General features: G+C 38.1%; 3 protein-coding genes across 3 annotated transcripts in view; 2 read left to right on the top strand and 1 right to left on the bottom strand.

The window, feature by feature from the left end:
- Nucleotides 1-381, bottom strand: part of LOC124884212 (caspase-1-like) — a 6,574-nt gene extending 6,193 nt beyond the window's left edge. The window contains exon 1 of the mRNA XM_047391983.1: nucleotides 271-381. Coding sequence (XP_047247939.1) covers nucleotides 271-277 — 7 coding nt within the window. The 5' untranslated portion in view covers nucleotides 278-381. The remainder of the gene's footprint in view (nucleotides 1-270) is intronic.
- Nucleotides 382-843: 462 nt separating this feature from the next.
- Nucleotides 844-3,118, top strand: LOC124884213 (caspase recruitment domain-containing protein 18-like). The gene is made up of 2 exons (XM_047391984.1): nucleotides 844-866; nucleotides 2,464-3,118. The coding sequence occupies exons 1-2, from the start codon at nucleotides 860-862 to the stop codon at nucleotides 2,730-2,732; spliced, it is 276 nt and encodes a 91-aa protein (XP_047247940.1). The 5' UTR covers nucleotides 844-859; the 3' UTR covers nucleotides 2,733-3,118.
- Nucleotides 3,119-4,150: 1,032 nt separating this feature from the next.
- On the top strand, nucleotides 4,151-12,977 carry rabgef1l (RAB guanine nucleotide exchange factor (GEF) 1, like). The gene is made up of 9 exons (XM_047391982.1): nucleotides 4,151-4,298; nucleotides 4,856-5,041; nucleotides 5,190-5,362; nucleotides 6,302-6,480; nucleotides 7,549-7,630; nucleotides 7,736-7,868; nucleotides 7,954-8,045; nucleotides 8,120-8,376; nucleotides 10,758-12,977. The coding sequence occupies exons 2-9, from the start codon at nucleotides 4,869-4,871 to the stop codon at nucleotides 11,184-11,186; spliced, it is 1,518 nt and encodes a 505-aa protein (XP_047247938.1). The 5' UTR covers nucleotides 4,151-4,298; nucleotides 4,856-4,868; the 3' UTR covers nucleotides 11,187-12,977.
- The last annotated feature ends 2,452 nt before the right edge of the window (nucleotides 12,978-15,429 follow it).

Here is a 15,429-nt window from a genome sequence, read left to right as displayed (position 1 = left end):
TATTTCTGTACACTAAAAACAACTGGGCAAAAATGAAATAAACAACAGAACGTCGTCCTTAAAGTGAAACTATAAAATGTGGCAAAAGCACAAGATGGTTACTCGTTTGTTTCGATTTGTAGAGATCTGAGAACAGAACTATCTGTCCTCTTTATGGTCTGAACGTGGATTCGTTTTTATAAGCACGGTGCCGTTTCTGGGCTTATTTGCCTGCGTAATGTCGCCAAAATAAAACCTAACATAAACAAAAGTCCCCGTCTTTTCTCTCACCTGCCATTGTTTAGTTGTATCGCTGAAATATCCCGATTTATGCCCGCAAAACGGACATGAACACCGCCCGGCTCGTGGAGAAACTGTGCGTAATGCGCGTTGGCGGACTTCCTGTAGATGTCAGCGTCAGTTGTACTACTTTATTAGTTGTGAACCACTTTAAAACAACTTGCAAAAAACTGCTGCACAACTAAAACAAGGAAAGTTTAAACATAAAACAAGGAGAAGAACAGATCAGTTGGAAACAACAATAAGATCAATTAAACAATAAAAATAGAAGCCAAAGTGTATGACATAGATCAGGAGAATATGGGTGAAGCAACACAGAGAGGTAAAGACCATGTAAACTTTTTAAAACAAATAAGAGAATCTTAAAATGAACTCTAAAATGCAAAGACAGCCAGTGGGAACCCTAAGTGGAGGTGTTTTTTTCCATAGTTCCTGGTCAGTTTTGCTTATAAAAAAAATATATACCATAACTTGTTATTTATGCAGCAGCTTTCTGCAGCCTAATTATGATCTGTTCTTTATAACAAGGGGTGGAGTTTACTCCGACAAACACTTCCACCTCTTTAAAGGCTTTGGAGCAATGGCGGGTAAGAAGGCCGATTTGGTTGTTTTAGCAATTGCAAAAAAAGGCTTCACTCCAATTTCTCACACGCACAATTAAGTATCGTGTGGATGAGTCGCATGATTTCTGTCATTTCTCATAACGGCTTTTGTAAAGTGTGCCTGAGCCCAGTGAAGTAACTGGTTTAACCAACTGAATATGAAAGCAAAAACCGTGCTGAAAGTCAGATTCAACGCCGAGTACAATGAAGGGAATCAATAAACATCCAGTAGCAACGTATCAATAACAAGGTAGTTATCCCCGAGAGATTGTATCCTCTGCGTGGGGAGCGCGCCTTCTGCAGGAAGATCTAATCCAGTCAACTCCGCGTCATTTCCAACCAACTAAACATTAAAATAGAGATGTTTTACTTTTGTCAATGAAGGAAAAGAAGAGTGTCGTTACATTATCGTTCAGTTACTGGGTTAAAACTGAACATTTCACATTTAATATTTTCACGTGGATTGTTTGAACAGATCGAGAACGTTTGGCTAATATGAGGATAATCACGTCTGTTTAAACTCGAGTGATCACTGAATATAACATGTTCTCAAAAGTAAACGGCTCTGTGGTCATTTCCAGATGTTTCACGAAAACACCATTTGCTTTGAGTTATTAGATTGTCGCTTGTCTGTCTGCTGAAACCAAACATCCACACCTTCCAGTGTCCATCACAGCTGTCTGCTGCTCTGTGTATTGTTTTCTGGATAAATAGACTGCATGAATGGATCATATAAAACAGATCCCAAACGTGATCAAATAAACTGCCAAAATGATTCTTATCTGGCAGATCTCAATTCAATCAGACTTTATTTCAATCACTAAAAAATGTATAATAAGTAAAAAAAAAAAAAAAAAAAATCTATTTTATTAGAATGGCATGTTCAAAATGATTAAGGAAAAAGTCCAGTTGTCTTCTACTTAAACATTTAGTATATAATGCTAATAATTATATTGTTATATTAAAATGAGGAGACATCACAGGTAGACATAAACGTTCAGAAAAATAAAACTGACTTCTTACATGCACAATAGAAAGATTAATAACAGATAATATTAAAAAACAAAAGATGCAGCTACGTTACAATAATAAGAAATGACAACTAAAATTATAAATTTGTAAGTTGAAGCCTCTTCATCTCTAGTTCAAAATTTTACAAATTTAAACTGGTCAGTCCTGAATATCTATCTATCTATCTATCTATCTATCTATCTATCTATCTATCTATCTATCTATCTATCTATCTGATTAAAATACACCTAATTTTTTGTTGTTTTTGTTTATAACAAGTCGCAAAATGATCTTGATGATGGGAGTGAATGTGTGTTTGGTTGTGTGTGGAGGAGTGGCAGGAGGAGGGTCTTACACAGGGCATCACCTGTGCAAGAACCATCAATAGATATATATATATAAACCTTCATATACATTGATATCAAAAACCTGCCCATGCATGTACAGCATCAGTCATGGAGGAAAATTTATCATGCAGAAATTTTGCTGATAAGTGCTCCTGCATGGTTTGTCTTGGTAGATTAGGGCGCTAGATTGATGACAGCTTTATGATTGTATCTTCTGTCTTTAGTAGATCAACTTAAGGGAATTAGGGTCAGCTTTGTAGACAAGTCCTCCAAAGAAATAATAAATCAGCTCCTGGATGACCTCCTGTGGGATAGCGTCTTCAATTATGGGGAGAAAGACTCAATACTGGAGGAGAAAAAGACCCGCGCAGACAAGGCTCGCGCTCTCGTTGATTCAGTGTGTAGGAAAGGAAACGAAGCCAGCAGGAAGATGATAGCTCACCTTCAACAGAGAGATCCTACACTCTTCTCCGAGCTGGGTTTGTCCCTTTAACCAGGTATTTCCCGCAGGAACATCAGTTCGCCATGAATCTTAGTGAATTATCTTCACAAAAAGAACTACATGCAGGTGGAAACAAATAATTCAGATCTATAATGTAAAGTGAGTAATAATATCTTCTGCTTTTTCCAGTGGTTGTGACTTTGGTGGAAAAATGATGTACATTCATCCCAGCTGCTGATACCCTACGGAATGAAGAAAGCAACAATCAAAAATGTTTATCATGAATTGTCATTTATTGTTTTAACCCAATATGATCAGATTGCAATAATTTTCCTTTGCCTTGATGCTTTATACAGCACATTTGAAAACTGACTTTTTTCTGCTGAGTTGCAGAGCAGACTAACATAAAGTGAAAAGAATAAAAGCGTTTCATTGTACCATGGTGTGACTGTTTTCTCCTAACTGAACTGTGTGAACATTAGAGTCTGTCAGACATTGTGACACATGATTCAGTACATTTAATTTAATTTTAGCTTACTTTACATTGAGTCAAACTCTCATTTGTCTGTCAGTCACAGGCAGGTGTTCCTGAAAGAATTTAAACTCTAGATGCATTTTTACACTCAAATTATAATGAGATGAGAGGATTTTCTTAAATTAATATACATACAAATCAGGGGTCTGTGGCTAAAACGTCTAATAGTATATCTCACAAAGTGGTATTTAATGTTTTTTATTTTTGTAGAACAATTTGAGCTGAAATTTAATTTCCAGAAAAATGTCTGTTTGAACATAAAACTTTTAACCTTCAAACAACATCTAAAATGCAGAAAGCCCTGCATAAAGAACCAGTAAAAAAAAACAAAACACGTGTTATGATCATTCTTTCATTTTGATGTGTATTTGAGGAATATGGTGGAGTCTGTGACATGAGCAGGTGTTTGTGGCATTAAGATCTGTGTAATTTAAGAACTAAACAAGCTCAAAAACAAGAAAGTGGAAACCACAAAACCAAACCAGTAATGTGAAATTAAAGAGCCTTTTTATAGCACAACGATATCAGTCTTTGTAAGCAAGCAGAAACAAAGTTTGAGATGCAGGCAGATTATGCTTGGACTGTTGGATAATTAAACGGTGTAACACAGAGGAACAATTCATAGAAGAGGGTGTGTTTGCAATAGCAGAAGGGGAAGACCAGTATGCAGAGGGTGAGTCAGGGTGTTTAGTGGCAGTAGAGAGAAAAACCAAATAAAACAATAAAAACATATATTCAATTAGGTTAAATTAAAGACGAACAATATGATTCGAAACCAGTCTGCAAATAATTAGTCTTTTAGAATATAAAATGTTGCCTGAAATAAAATAAATAAAATAAATAATAAACTGTCATGACCCCAAGTACCTCGTTTTTTATTTACACCTGTCAATCCGAAGCTAACACTAGGGGGAGACAAATGTTTTCATACAGTTATCTAAACCCCAAAGAAGAATAATCTGTCAGAAAAGATAGCTCTAGGACGAAGCTAGCTGTTTAGCTAATGTAAATATCTCTATCAAGAACAGGCTGGAGACAGCGGCGATCACGTTACCAGATAATCCTTTCAGACGAATAAGTGTGTATGTTTACAAATAATCCATAAAACAAATTTTTAAATAAGATTTATTTATGTCACATTAGTTTAGCTCAAGTAGCTGGGAAGACAACGGCTAAGTGGACTGGCTAACATTGAATTAGCTTGTAGATGTTGCGTTTTTGACGACGAGAAACTCTTTTCACGTAAACACCCGACTCTAACCATGTTATAGTATGCCATAAGTTATTTATGACGTGTGTCACCATCTGACAAAGAATATTTAGATAGTTTACGTGTTATTCAGATTTGGGAACTAATGCTAACTTAGCTAATAGCAACTCCACATTCCTTTGGACCAGATGTGTCACTGAAAAGAAGTCCTGCGTTTGAGCCTCATTTAGTCATCTTAGACTGACAAAGTGAACGGCTGATGATCTCAGTCAAAAAGCAACGTTGTATAAAGTCAAACGTGCGTGTGAGTAATACACATGTGCTATGACTGTAGTTTGATAAGCTAAGTAATAGTGAAGGTAATGACAGAATAACTTCTTAGATGCGTTTGCTATTTTACATTTTCTTACATTCTTTTTGCTTCCCCAGCTGCCACTGAAGTATGATGAGCCAGCGGCGTGGTATCCATGTGGACCAATCTGAGCTGCTCTGCAAGAAGGGTTGTGGTTTTTATGGCAACAGAGCCTGGCAAGGCCTCTGCTCAAAATGTTGGCGAGAGGTTAATCAACGAGAAAAGCAAAGGCAAATTCAAGAGGACTGGGCTCTTGCTGAGAGGTTTGCATTCACTTTGTGTCTTTTCTGTAAAAAAATAAAGTTACTAAGTTTTAATATCTTGCCTCTGCGTTCTCTTACCTCATGAAAACAGGGCTTTTGTCCTTCTGTCCATCTGACAAGTTTTTCAGTTCTGTTGTTGTCTTCCCAGGTTGCAGAGAGAGGAAGAGGAAGCATATGCAAGCAGACATCAGAAGGCACAATCACAACCTGCAATCACTCCCTTCAACAAGTTTGAAGAAAGAAAGACGAAGGAGAAGTCCAGCAAAGTCAACACAGTCACAAAGTTTTTCACTCCATCGATAAAAACACCACCCAAAAAAGGTAATCTCCTTTGCACATGCACACTAGTGCTTTCAAACGTTATGTTTTGGTCTAGGACTCACATCCTATTATACCTAACAAAACACAGCGCCCCGCCCACAAGCCACGTTAGTGCCTTCAAACACACAAATAATCATTGCATAAATGTTTGCTCAAAGCTTGAAATCTTTACTTTCCCTTATTTTATTTTATTGCAAAACCCAAGCAACCAGAATATGTCTATCAAGTGATAAGATGCCTGCAGCTGGTCCTTTCCTGTTTTACATGTGCACTTAACTCTCTCACAGGATACTAATGTACAGTGTGTAGTGCTGTATGGTACCTTAACATGAAACTGAATGTTTGGATAGTTTCTGTGCTTCCAGCTCTTTGAGAAATCTTTTCAAAATCTATGAATACTTTTACTTGGAAACAACTGACAGATTCAGCTGAATTTCACTTCTCTTCAAAACGGAAAACGTAGTAATCCATAACGCATAGTTACTTCAGTGTATTATTTTTTTAATACAGAGCAGTAAAGGTTGTCCAATAGATCCTTAATGCTAAATTTAGCTCCTCTTGTGATATTTTACTACCTTTAATTTGCTTATGAATTGTAGATTTGTTCTGCCTTCAGTTTAACCACATCCCTGGATATACATACCGTACCATCTTAATTTATAAAGCACTTTAAAATAAATCAAGGTTCACAAAGTGTTGTACATATTAAAGTAAAAGAAAAACGTACAGGAAAACATAAAAGTAAAAAACAGACAAATTAGAGTAAACATCCTAAAAATTAAAATAGATTCAAAATAAGGAAAAAAAATTAAAGCCAACCTCTCAGGTAGTACGAAACGCTGAATCTGACCAACTGACAGTTATAAGATTGCAGCACAGTCGCGGCAAATTATGTGCAAAATTGTTTATAAAAAAATATTGTTTATTGTCCTTTACCAGATGCCGGTCCCTTTGACGCACAGTCAACTCCAAGCCCCAGCTCTTCAGCCAGTCGACAGTCCACTCTGGACAGTGACCGCGCAGCGCGAGAGTTCATTGATTTCCTGAAGCCTGTGAAGTCTGGCAGGGAAATCTTTAAACAGTGCAGGGCTTTCACTGAGAGCATGGTGTACAAGCGGGTGAGCTTTGTTCCGTCCAGACAACCTGGTTATTACCACTGTTTCAACTCATTATGCGTTTATGATCATGTTTATACTCTCACCGAGACGACACTTAAAGAGGAGGAAGCTTGTAATTTACTGAATAGCTGTCTTGAACTGTTTCATTACCACCTGGCACCATTCCTTGAGATTCATTTTAACATTATATTCCTTCGACTATACCAACGTTTTGTTCTTACGCATGTGATACACGTGCAAACGTATTTAGACTCTGGAACGTCTCCACATGTTGTCATTTTACAACCACAAACCTCAATGCCTCTTGTTGGAATTGTTTTGTGATACAGCATTAGGTAGTTTATGATTTTAAAGTCAAAAGAAAGGATACATGGATTTCAGAGATGTTAACAAATAAAACTTAAATGGAATATGGTGTGCACTTTTGATTATGGAGTGATCTGTGAGATGTTTTAACTGAACCTTTAAAGTTCCCCACAGCTTTCTCCCTGCTGTGTTCTTTGGTCTTCCTGATGCTGTTTGTTCACTATTGTTGTCTAACAAACCTCTGAGGCCTTCATTGGATAGTGAAGGAATTGGTTGCACTGAATGTTATTTAGGGGAGACGCAGTAAGAAAGATGAATAAAAATGCACACCACGCATTTTAAAATTTAATTTAAAAACAATGTATAATTTTACTTCCACTTCACAATTGGGCACTACTTTGTGTTGGTTTATTGTCCAAAATACCGATAAACCACATTGTAGTTTGTGTTTGTAACTTGACAAAATGAGAAAACCTGTAAGAGGTATGGAAAGCTTTTCAGGTAACAAAATTCAGGAAGTTGTTCTAAGATTGTAGCAGGTCTTCCACTGAGACATTCAGCCTGACATTATGAACTCTAGGAAAAAATAAAGTTTGTCTTTCCTTAGGTTTTGGTTTTATGTTGTTTAGAAATGTTTGCTGGATTCATCCTTTTAACTTCCTGCCTAAATGATCAAGATGACATTCCCAATACAAACCTGTCTGTCACTGTGAAATCTGATTGTGTCTCAGGCAAAATGTTTATTTTTCCAACACTGTCCAGGACATGGGAGCTGATGAGCTATCAGAGTCTGTGCAAGACTTCTACCAGAACCTCTCAGAACGTCTTCAGAACCAGTTCAAAGGTGCTTCATCTGTCCCTGAAATATTTTTATCAATAAACATAAATAGTTAGTGTCACATATTAAAGGAAATGCCTGTGAAAAGTGTATTTGTTTGGGGTTTTACAGGTTCGTCGGAGCTTGTGGAGAAGGTTATGGATGAAGTAGAGAAGTACATGATGACCCGACTTTACACAGAGGTTTTCTGTCCTGAGACCACAGATGACGAGAAGAAAGACTTGACTATTCAGAAGAGAATCAGGTTTGCAACATAATTCCCCACTTTTAAAACTGTTAAACATGGAAGAGTAGAAATGTCACATTATCTGGTTTGTGTTTGGTTCCAGAGACCTGCACTGGGTCACCATAGCAATGCTGTGTGTGCCGGTGGATGAAGAGATCCCTGAGGTCTCAGACAGTGTTGTCAAAGCTATTACAGGTGAGTCTGGGTTATTTGTGCCTTATTGCTAAATGTAAATCACTTCTCTACTAACATGTCTGCACTAATCTAAGATATAATTGAAATGGACTCAAAGCAAGTACCCAAGGACAAGCTGGCGTGCATTACTCGGTGCAGCAAGCACATCTTCAACGCCATCAAAGTGAGCAAGAAGGAGGCCGCATCAGCCGACGACTTCCTCCCAACACTCATTTACATCGTGCTGAAAGCGAACCCTCCACGACTGCAGTCCAACATCCAGTACATCACCCGTTTCTGCAACCCCAGCAGACTCATGACCGGAGAGGACGGATACTACTTCACTAATCTGGTGAGGAAATGAGAACTTTCTCTGGCATGTGTGTGTCCTGTTTAGCACCTCTGCAAAATACAACTCATCCGTTATCCCGGGGTCGAGTCTTTAAAGGAGTTGTCATTTTACTGACAGCCTTCATAACGAAAGAATTAAAGTTAGAGGTGTTGGATTAGACTCTGTTAATGTTAGACGGACCTATAACAAGTGTTTCTAAACAGGGTACACATAATAAATAAATAAAATACATCACACATGATTGGTCTTATGCTATTGTGCACCTATCTTTTTACCTTGACTTTCAAATGCAAACCTGGCCAAACATTGGCAAGAAAATACAGCCCTAGGTATGCTTTTGTTTTAGTGATTTATTTCTTTCATCCTTCCACCGAAGGTTTACTCTCAGTAATACTGTAAAATGTTACACTTTAGTGAGCATAACTGGGCAGCAGAAGCTGTGACTCCATCTAGCCTCAGTGTGTTACATGTTGTTTTCAGTTCCTGCTGGTTATTACAGCTCCGGCAGGAATCAACCGCGCCATCTCACCAAATGTTTATTCCAGTCCGCTCTGCTGCTCTTTTTAAATAGTTGAAAGGCAACAATAATTTGTCCAAAGATGGAATCAGAGTGGGTGTTTTGAGTGAGAGTAATCTTTTAATTCATTTTGTTTCTGTTGAGTTCAATGTTTCACGTTTTATAGTACTTAATAAATCATTGAAAAAATATGAATGTGCCTGTGAGAGCTCAAGGAAAATCTGAAAAGGGTATCAGCCATGATCAGTGCAGGTCTTTGAATTTGGGTTATACAGAATATTATTCAAATTTTCTTCCTTTTTTACAAAATGATAAATGTTCCAATTAGGGCTGGACGATTTTGGGAGAACTAAAAATTGCAAAACTCATATTTGTTTTTAAGCAACATTTCGCTTGGTTTTCTTCAGATTATTTTAGACAGTTGAGCTTTTTTACAGAACCACTCAAAAGGGCATCAGGAAGGACATTTGTTGACACATCTGTTGCAACATTTTCCATTTGTAATAAACTTCTTCACTCTGCTGTTGTTTGTTTGATAGAAAATTAGCAAAATAAACCATATAAAATAAATCCTGGGGTTAGTCCTCTCAGCCCAGACATTAAAAAAATGAATTTCAGTTTAAAAAGAGTGACTTTTACAGGGTTCCTACAATGTTGAAAAGTTTGGGGAATGTGGGATTCCATTCAAATATCTTGCAGGTTTGGATAAGTAAAGAAAAAATCTAAAATTTTAATTTTGGACTTTATTTTATGTAATATTGTCTGCATGATAAAAATCTAAATATATATATAAGGGCTTTGCACAAAGATGCAAAAACAAAAAAGAAACAGCGATTTTTCTACCTGGACCACATGAATTTCTGTTAAACATTCGATGGTCGTGTTTTTTCTGTTTCTGACTAAAAGGAGCAGATGCAGATTTGCTTCTTAAAGTTTCATTCATAGATCATACGCCTGTCCTTCTGTGGATGGAGCAGAAGACTTTTCATTTAGATGTTAGTTGACAAGAGTTTCTGTAGTGAATCCATTCATCCGTCTGTCTGTATCCATCTGGTCCTCTATCTGCCAGTCTGTTCTTCTCTTCATCCACCCTCCATCCACCTGTCCGTCCATCCATACTCGGGCTAGGCAATATTAAGCATTATTAAATGCCTAATAATTTAATATCATAAATTATTAAGCATTTCACCTCGATAAAGATTAATGGACGATAACCACATCCCCTAATTACAGCATCTGTAACTAGAATGTGTACTTTTAGTTAAGATTTATTGAACGCTGGAGCACGACTGAACGAGCTTAGAAGTATAAAATAACCTTCGGCCGCCGCTTCAATATTTGACATTTCCCTCATTTTCTCAACCTTACCATCTCTTTCACTTATTGTTACAGACTGGATGGAGTCAGGTGACTACAGATTGTACATGTAGCGCAGCGTCTTACAGAGACATGAGCATATCTACCTGTACAGAGCTAAAAAAAATCTTCCTTCCTTCCTGTGATTTTTGCAGTTTGTATATTTTAAGCCTGACGGGACTTTTTGTATCTCTAGTTAAACCATTACTTTTATTTATATTTAACCCAAGAGACCAAACATCAACTCGGTAATGTGCTCATTTGCTGTATTTGTTATTAGTGTATAGTCGTCATCTTGACCATAATAGTGCAGTCCAAAAGGTTTTAAATGTGAGCAAATTAAGAGCATTCAGCAGGGGGAGCTGTTGACATACATGACACATTGTCACCCTCATTTCTGTTAACTCACCTTAAATTATATATTATTTAAGTAAATTGAAGTCTGAAGAGCGTTGGTGTTTGGTGGATGATATGATTGTTATTAATGCTTTGTGCCTCCTCTCCACAGTGCTGTGCAGTGGCCTTCATAGAGAAACTGGATGGCCAGTCTCTGAACATGAGCTCTGAGGAGTTTGAACTTTACATGTCGGGCCAGACGTCCCCACACTGGCCACAACCCACTGCGGCCTCCTCATCCTCAGGCACCGCAGCTCTCACCCACGTCCACAACAGTTTGGACCTGCTAACCGGGCTCGGCGAGAGACAGGAGCGGGTCATAGAGAAGGCTCGGCAGCTAGAGAGCGACCTGATAGACTGGACAGATGAAGTGGAGCAGAAAGTGCAGAGCGCGCTGGAGAGCTTTCCAATTGAGACACAAAACACCACAGCGAACGCCGCTAGCGCGACAGCATCTTCATCGCTGTCCGCAATCGACTCTGAAAATATTGAGAACGAGCAGCTGCCCCCGCCGCTGCAGCCTCAGATGTTTGCTGGCTGATAGGAGAACATCTGTTCTGCAGGAACTCACCTGGAGGTTCCCCTGTTCTCTTTACAGTCCATATGCTCATACAGCATCTGTTGGATCTGGATCCACTTTTCATCCAAACCATGTTTGTTCCGTCCGTCTGTTACCTTAGAAGCTATAAAAACATGCTGAGCAGTAATGTAACCGTTAGGATTTTAGTAAGTGTGCTTATTTACCTTCCTGCTGAGATTTAAATGAGAAAATAGATTCACTGTAAGCTGCAGTCACATGTTCATCTTATCGACTGGTCAAAGGAGGTAAAAATCCAATGCAACAGACGTACATTACCTCAGACCTTGGTAAGAGGTGGATTTGGACGCCTTAGTTTTAAGCAAAGCTGCTCACAGATGCAATAGTAAAGGTGCAATGATCTTCTCATTTACTTCAACATAAAAAATAATTGGTCAAATTCAACCATAGCTCCACATGTGATGGAACAATGGAGAATGTCAGGGCAGAATCCCCTGATCATCTATCGTGGCTCCTTTCTTTGCATAGGAGGAAAACACTCCGCTATAAGCTCTTCCAAAACATAGCTCCACGTCATCCACTACCTGCAGCACCTCAGTACTTTTTATGGTTGTTACATTTGTGCAGTATCGATAAATGGTGTTTTTGATTCCTAAACCTTCAGGCAGGCTGTAATCTGGTCAGTAAACATCTGATCAAGCAACAGAACAGTAAATTATTGTTTATAGAAACCAAAAAGAAAGAAAAAATCTGAATGACTGAACTCGCTTGTCACCGACATCACCCTACAAGTCGTGCTTGTGGTTTACGTTGAATTTAGCTCGTATTTCCCAGAAATAAACCAGAAGGGAAAGGCCGTGTGCCTGCAGTGATTGTGCGTGTGGATAAACATGCATGTGTGCTGCATGCAACTTCCCTTCAGCAAGTTTTCCAGTAGTACGTCCAAATGCTGTCTAGTCTGGTTTTCATGACCTGTCATCAGATTTTATTTTTCTATAAAGTGTCACAATATCAATTCTTCCTTATGACTTTACACTTGTAATATTTACAATAGTAAAAGAGCATGGATATGATTTAATATGAATTCTGAGTTATCTGGTTTTCAACAGGCAGATGTCTCTGCTAAAAGAACAGTCTTAGATTAAGTATCATTATTTGCTCCATGAAAGCTTTTCATTTTAGACCAAAACAATGTTACTGTTTTCTTGCAAAAACAGGACGCAACAGTCACTTTTTAGCTTAAGTCGCTTCTTTTTAGTTGCTGCGCTGCACTTTTCTTTTGATTTTAAAGCTCCTTATTCAGAGTCAAATTCCAGCTTTTATCAGGTGAGACGTTGTCAGACGGATGGTAAAGAACATTGCTTATTGCCATGTATCTGTATTTTTCGCAGACTTGCAGTGGAAAAATAAAATGTTGGCTGGTAGTTTGAAAAACAAATGCAAGAGGCACATATTTCACATTTGCTGATGTGCTTGAATTTTAACTTTTCTTTTATCTTACACAATTTTAATGTATTATGACGATATTTGCAACTGAAGAGCCTTGTGCACCTGCTGTTTGAAAACAGGCTCTTATAATGCGTAGCTATGGCTTGAACATCTTTTAAGTTTGCACTGAAACCTGAAGTTATTGAACAAGTGTTTTAAACCATTTGTTTGATTATAGGTTTGTTATAGTTTCAGGTCAGAGAGATTAACTCAGAACTGCCTTTAATTTAAAACGTAATTTATTGGGACAGTTTTGTTCTATGGGAGTGCGATGATGATGAATAAAATCAAAACTCAGTACTTGTATGCGTGTAGTTGCTGTTCATCATGATTAACATGAGTCCACTGAGCTGAGTCATTCTTCCTGACATTTGTAGTAAATGATGAATTCTTGGATTTTCTGACTGATTTTCTTAAAAAAGTGACACGGGAATTTCAGCACTTTAAAGCTGCAGTAGGGAGTTCTGAGGAAACTGTGGACTTAGCCCGAAAATTGGAACAAGCACATCTTACAGGTCCCTTCCTCCTTGCTCTCTGCTGTGCTACAGCCTTCCCTCCACAGCTCCTCCCCCACAGCGGAGCCTGCCGTGAACGACCAGGCTAGTAAGTACAGCCGCCGATGACGCCGGATAAACAGCCTTGGCACTTGCATTGTTGGGACGAAACATCAATGATATGCTTTACATTGACTATAACCTACCCATACCGTTAGCACAGCTGCAGCACACAGCAGTCTTGAACGTGATTGACCCCGCTATCCTGGCTCTGTTTCTGACTGGGAGCGGTGTATTACTGCAAATGGTAGTCGGACCACTGGGAGCAGCCAGGGGAGCTTGTTTTTTTTTTCACAGATTATCTCTCTCACACTTTAAGACCATAGTGGAAATTTTAACAAATATGTAAAAAATACATTTTAACAAAAGTTACCTACTGCAGCTTTAAACTTGGAACAAACTGATAAAATGGGGAACATTTTCAGGTCCAAGTTAACATCTTAAACTCTCTTATCTACAGTGGACCGTTTAGTGAAAAAAAGTGTTTAAATTCCAAGAGCTTGTTTATTTTTCAAGTGTATAGAAAGTTACTCTAAAATACACTATAAAATACTGTCTTTTTCTGAATTTTGTCCTAAAAAGTAGAGTTATAGGCTGTTGCACCTTTTCATATTTTGCCATGGATGGTGGTGGATTTAAAACATGCGTTTCACGTGGATCTAAACATTAAGAAGTGTTTTTAATATTGCTTGTGTTTTATGATGAAGGGTGTCCCATTGTGCTACTTTGTGATTACATTTTTGCCATGACAGGATCATCTTTTTTTTCTTTTTTCTCCTACTTACATTATTTCATATCTGAAGCATTAAGGTTATTTTCCTATGCATATGATAGTGTAGCATAATTACCAGGTAAGCCATGCTGCCACACATTTTATTTGACATATCCCAAAAATCTTTGGGAAGAGCATCACAACTCATACGCTCCACTGTTACGAAATGTACAAATGTTCTATGAAAAACAGAAATGACCTGATATTATCATGTACGAAGCTAATGCTACTTAATGAAGACACTGTCCCATTGCTAAGAGAGAGACCTATTTCTGATTAATTTAACTAATTCATCATTAAAAGACTGTTGAGTGTTGACCTTCCAGCCCTAGATCGTCAGGTGGTTGTTAAAATACGGTAAAAAGAAGACAAAAAATGTAACACAAAAGGTTTTGCAGTCCTGGCACTATAGCACAGACTTTCACAACATTCATTCCAGTATACCTCTACTATACAAAATAGGGGTGCACACACGTTACAGAAGTGTTTCACAAAATAGGTGGAGTTTCCTCCCCTTTAGACCATCAGTAATCTGATCAGCTCCTGGGTGTGCCAAAGAAGAAGCGAAAACTCAGCAGTTTCTAGCTGCTGCATCCGCTCCTAAATTATGCAACCACCTGCGCTTGGACATCATAGAGGCCTTTACCCTGTCTGCTTTTAAATCCCCTCTTAAAACCCATCTCATCTCCATGGCCTTTGACAACATCTAAGGTGGACTTTTAAATAGCTTTTACCTAATTCTTCCTGATTATATGATTATTTTATTTTAATAGAGGGCCGTTTTATTTTCAGGTCCTTTGATTTTATTATTGGTTTACTTTTATATCATGTAACTGCTGTTTCATTTATTTAGTGTACAGCGCTTTGGTCCTGCGGGTGTTTAAAGTGCTCTATAACTAAAGTTGGTATGGTACTGTAAGTAAATTGCTAAACCGTGGAGTACAGCAGGTTGAGTGGTCTCCTGCACATCTTCCCGGCATTAATCAGAAAATAGGGAGAACTCCTCTGCTGTCTCAGCTACTTCAAGCCTTTGACGTGCCGAGCTGAGTGAATCTGAAGTGACTGAAATTAGGTGATGTTAATACCGGGCCTTTGTTTGGGGTTTGGGTTGCATTTAGGGAAATTTCGTAGCTGCTCATGCCTCAGAGAACAAACTCTGCTACATTAGCAGATGTGTAAAATAACAAGTCACACTGGATCTTCATTTACATGAACCCGTCCCATCTTCGTACACTGATGAAACGCAAAGCAGATGTGGAAGTGATGCAAATAGATAAGCATTATATCAGTATTAACGTTTATTTCCATGTTTCAGCAGAAATGTTGGCCACCAGCTGTTTTTAAACCTGTTTAAAATAAGTGCTTCTTAACTCTACTTCTAAACTGGTAAAGTAGTTTCTGTTATTGCTGTTTTTTGCTTCACATTTCATCT

The sequence above is a fragment of the Girardinichthys multiradiatus genome, chromosome 18, assembly GCF_021462225.1.
Source record: "Girardinichthys multiradiatus isolate DD_20200921_A chromosome 18, DD_fGirMul_XY1, whole genome shotgun sequence".
Lineage (NCBI taxonomy): Eukaryota > Metazoa > Chordata > Actinopteri > Cyprinodontiformes > Goodeidae > Girardinichthys > Girardinichthys multiradiatus.
The sequence above is the reverse complement of the archived record's forward strand: the minus strand, read 5'-3'. Positions and strand labels throughout refer to the sequence as shown.

Coding starts and splice junctions, on each gene's coding strand:
- rabgef1l (XM_047391982.1), top strand. CDS start 4,869: ATGATGAGCCAGCGGCGTGGTATCCATGTGGACCAATCTGAGCTGCTC. Junction 6,481..7,548: donor AGAGCATGGTGTACAAGCGG/GTGAGCTTTGTT, acceptor AACACTGTCCAG/GACATGGGAGCTGATGAGCT. Junction 8,046..8,119: donor TGTTGTCAAAGCTATTACAG/GTGAGTCTGGGT, acceptor CACTAATCTAAG/ATATAATTGAAATGGACTCA.